The following is a 4,097-nucleotide window of genomic DNA, read 5'->3' on the forward strand; positions in this document are numbered from 1 at the left end:
TAAAGTATTTATTAGAAAATGGTTTATATATGTAATGTATCTAATGCATTAACGTCTCATTAATTTTAATAATTCAAAAAATTTCTTATTTTTCTTATAAATTTAAAGTTTTCAAATTGTTAAAATTTTATATTTAATTTTTTTTAAATAAACTCATATAATATATGGGCCTCACACCTAGTGTAGTAAAATCACACAAAATACTAATGTTTTATATTGATAAACTCCAATCATGTTCGAAACATTTTATACCAAAGCACTCCACTCCTAAACAATTCACCATCCACTCAAATATAACTTAACACATTCCAAAACAAGTCAATACGATATACTTCAAACTATCATTAATTTTCAAGAACTTTAAAATAACTTTTCAATAAAAACTATAAATATATAAAAACTATTCTAAAATTTAACCTTTTAGTTATTCATTCTTTAACATATTCTCAAACAAAAGATAGTGATAGAGAAACACGGTGCGATGCTTAAATATCAAAGCACCGAGACGTCTGTTTTGACCCCACAAACACAACACAACACAACCTCCCATCCTTTTACAGCTAGCATCCTTCCACGTGTCACAACCGGAAACACTCACCCCTTTGTGGTCCCCACATTACCCCGGAAAATTAGCTTTATGTGGACAGCAGCCGCCTCAAAAGCTAGAAAAATGGCTCCCACACCTAGGGAAAAGGCCGTCACATGGCTACATGGTGGACCCCACTACCGCACGTGCCATCTCCCATCACTCACGTGATCACCAAATTAATTTTTCTCCTTTTTTTAAAAATTTCAATTTTTTTATAATTTAGAACGCTTTCTAAAAGCTAAATGCTTTAAAGAGAAAGAAAAAGTAAACTTTTTCTTCTAGATTTTATAAACCCATAAACCTCCTCCTATGAATTCATTATCAGACAAAAGTTACATCAACCAACAAGTATTTATATTAATATCTTGTGATTCTAATTTTCTAATAAGAGTTAAATTTTCAAAAAAAAAAAAAAAAAAAGTTAGGAGAATTACGATGAAGGTTTTGAAGATGGCTTTTCATCTGTTGAAGAAGAACCAGCCATGAATTGAAGCTCCCTTTTATCGTAAATCTCTAATGAGAAATCCCTAAGCATCTGAGCTGTTGTCGTCGTCGTTGACACTGAACTTGAACTTGGTGCCATGGTTGTTGAAACTTTCCCTGATTTATTTTCATTTCTGCTGTTGTATGATACCGATCGTGACGGTGTTTGAATTTCGCCGCCGCCGGAATGCTCACCGGGTTGAATGGCGGAGACATAACTGGAAATGGGCCTTGCAGCGACATTGAAAACGGGTGTTGCGCCGGCGGGGATGGCCCAGAACTGGGTTTGGTTGGCGGAGGAAGGTCCGATGGCCGTGGCACCACTCTGTGGAAACATAAAAAAAGCTCCGCCATGGATACCGCCGGTGGGTGGTGCTGCGCCCATGGTCCAAACGGGGACGAGACTTTGTGGGGCTATTGGGGCCACAGGGGCAAAATTGGAAGAAGCTGAATCATTCACGTCGTAAAACTCGCTGTTACAAGCCCTTTTTCGTCTTTTCCCACCACCTTCTCCGTCGCTTGCTGCATTGCTTGGTGTAGTCGGAATTTTCAACGTCCCGTTAACGTTAACAGCGATCGCCGGCACCGTCCCGGTGCCGGTGGCTTCAATGATAGCCGGCTCGGCGTGCTCCAACAACCACCGAATCGTCTCGCCGTCAGACTTGTGCCCTAGTTCTCGTGTCAACTGGAATATTCTAGCAGCACACGCCGCCGGCATGCGGATTCTCCGGCCACGGCCTTCCACCTTCGTGTGACGATCCTTATTCGCCCTCCGCGGCGTCGCCACCGTTATCTGTTTATTAGATGTTGGCATTGGGACGATAGCTACAGGTAATGAACCATCCAAATCGTTCTCCGGTGGTTCTTCCTTCATCAGATTAACTTCAATCGGAGGCTGCGAGTCATGACGGTGAGGCACCGCCGTAATAGTATACACCGCCGGATCACCAAGTAACGGATCAGATGCTGACAAAATTTTAGCGGTGTTGCCACCGTCTTCTTCTTCATCTTCTGATTCAACAACACTCCTGTTATCAATCAACGCCATATATGAAGAATCCGAACAAAAACTTTTCTGAAACAAAACGAAATTAAACAGATTAAGAGATCAAATTTGGGGAAATTAAGAACAGGGGTGATCTGGGTTGTGGGTTTGGATTGAAATCAAACACAAAAGAGTGTAGTAAAATGAGATTTTGAGATTATAATCAGAATTAGGGGATGAAGAAAATGGGAACAAACCCTAGATAAGAGCAGACCCACTTATCCTTTCTGAAAGAGGGACCCTCAGATGCTAAGAATGTATATAGCCAAATATCGACGGCTTGGATTTTATCCTGATTGTTCTTGCCCTGGTGTTGTGACACGTGTTGGGACTACACGTAAGTTTTGTGGATTATTCTTGCCGTTTACAAGATAAGAAAATGAAAAAAGAAAATAAGAAAATAAAGGTGATTCATATACTCATATAGTCATGTACATATATGTTTATAAAGTATTATTTAATTTATATTTATTTAAATATTTGAATTTGATGATGTATTATTATTGTTTTGATATATCCGGTTCTCTATATTAATTTTCATTTTTTTTTTTCATAATCTTCTTCAAGAACGGTTTGACATCTCCATCGACAACAATGGTTTCCGACTCCTTTCATCCTCAATACCCGACCATAGTTGTTTTTCTATAAACATTATGTTGTTTTTCCTAAAAAGGGTACTAGGTACAAGGTTTTAGATTTATAAACACCTTTAATAAAGGAAATGGAAAATGTTTTAAAATCTCTTTTTTCTTAGGAAAAGAAACGAAAAAATATAATGAAGATGATACAGCTTTTGATTGGCATTTGATGAGACTAGACATGCATAAGAGAGTTCGGACAAAACTAATTTCAACATTTATAATTGACATGTGGATTTAATCAAAATTAATTCCAACATTTAGAATTGACCATGTTTATTAAAACATTGTCAAATTGTGTCTTGAAATTTGATGACCCAAATAAAAAAATCCAATCTAAAAAGAAATGAAGAAAACTCAATATCATATATCAATGAGATAAGTGTTTGAAGTAGGTTTAGGATCTAAAGGCCCTAAGTCGTACTCGACAAACGTTTATCTCATGGGGGTGCGAGGGAGCCAAGCCCCTATGATATGTACATGTTTAATTATCGAGGATTTACCGGTATATGTGTTTGGTCCTATAGTTGCTAGGGTTTTACACTTATTAAGATTCATAGCTAGAGATTCCAATGTAATCATTTTGAAACAATCTAATAATAGAACACTTCTTCGGTTCTTGCATGTGGACATAGGTCACATCGACCAAACCATATAAATTCTTTATGTCATTTTATTGTTTTCTATTGCTTTCTTCCGTAACACATGTATTCCAAAACGCGGTACCAAAGTTAGTATACTACAATGTAAAGTAGTTTGACGATGCAATGAGGGGGTTGCAATTTTCGAGTTTGGTTGCGTTTTTTGCCTCGGTTTCTCCTTCTAATGTGTATTTTAGGAGTAGCTCCCGATCCCTTTATTTTCTATAAACCTATATATATATATATATATATATATATATATATATATATATATATATATATATATATATATATATATATATATATATATATATATATATATATATATATATATATATATATATATATATATATATATATATATATATATATATATATATATATTTGATTAATGACAATCAATTGTTTTATGGAAAAATATTTTGCCTTCGTTGACAATACATAGGGGTTCTTCGTTAACTCTTCTACATAAAATATTGATGATTTCATACATGTTACTATGAGTGAGTCAGCAAGGTGGAATAGATTTGTACAAGAAAAACTCAATATTCAAGTTTGGAGATTTTTGTTTAATTGAGTTCTTGTTAAAGTAATTTTATAGTTTTGTATTTGTTTTATATTGTAAATAATCTAGAGTCCATGGTGTAATTCTGTAACAACTCAATTTTCACGTCCAAAAATTTCATTTTTAAATCAATACT

At 35.2% G+C, this 4,097-nt stretch overlaps 1 protein-coding gene across 1 annotated transcript; it reads right to left on the reverse strand.

The window, feature by feature from the left end:
- Positions 1 to 322: 322 nt before the first annotated feature.
- Positions 323 to 2,352, reverse strand: LOC111901688 (transcription factor TCP19). Its single transcript, XM_023897575.3, has one exon. It carries the CDS (start codon positions 2,118 to 2,120, stop codon positions 1,020 to 1,022), a length of 1,101 nt encoding a protein of 366 aa, XP_023753343.1. The 5' UTR covers positions 2,121 to 2,352; the 3' UTR covers positions 323 to 1,019.
- Positions 2,353 to 4,097: the final 1,745 nt, after the last annotated feature.

Source organism: Lactuca sativa, chromosome 9, assembly GCF_002870075.4.
Source record: "Lactuca sativa cultivar Salinas chromosome 9, Lsat_Salinas_v11, whole genome shotgun sequence".
Classification (NCBI taxonomy): domain Eukaryota; kingdom Viridiplantae; phylum Streptophyta; class Magnoliopsida; order Asterales; family Asteraceae; genus Lactuca; species Lactuca sativa.

Bases quoted from the DNA above. Each gene is read 5' to 3' on its own strand.
- LOC111901688 (XM_023897575.3), bottom strand. From the start codon at position 2,120: ATGGCGTTGATTGATAACAGGAGTGTTGTTGAATCAGAAGATGAAGAA.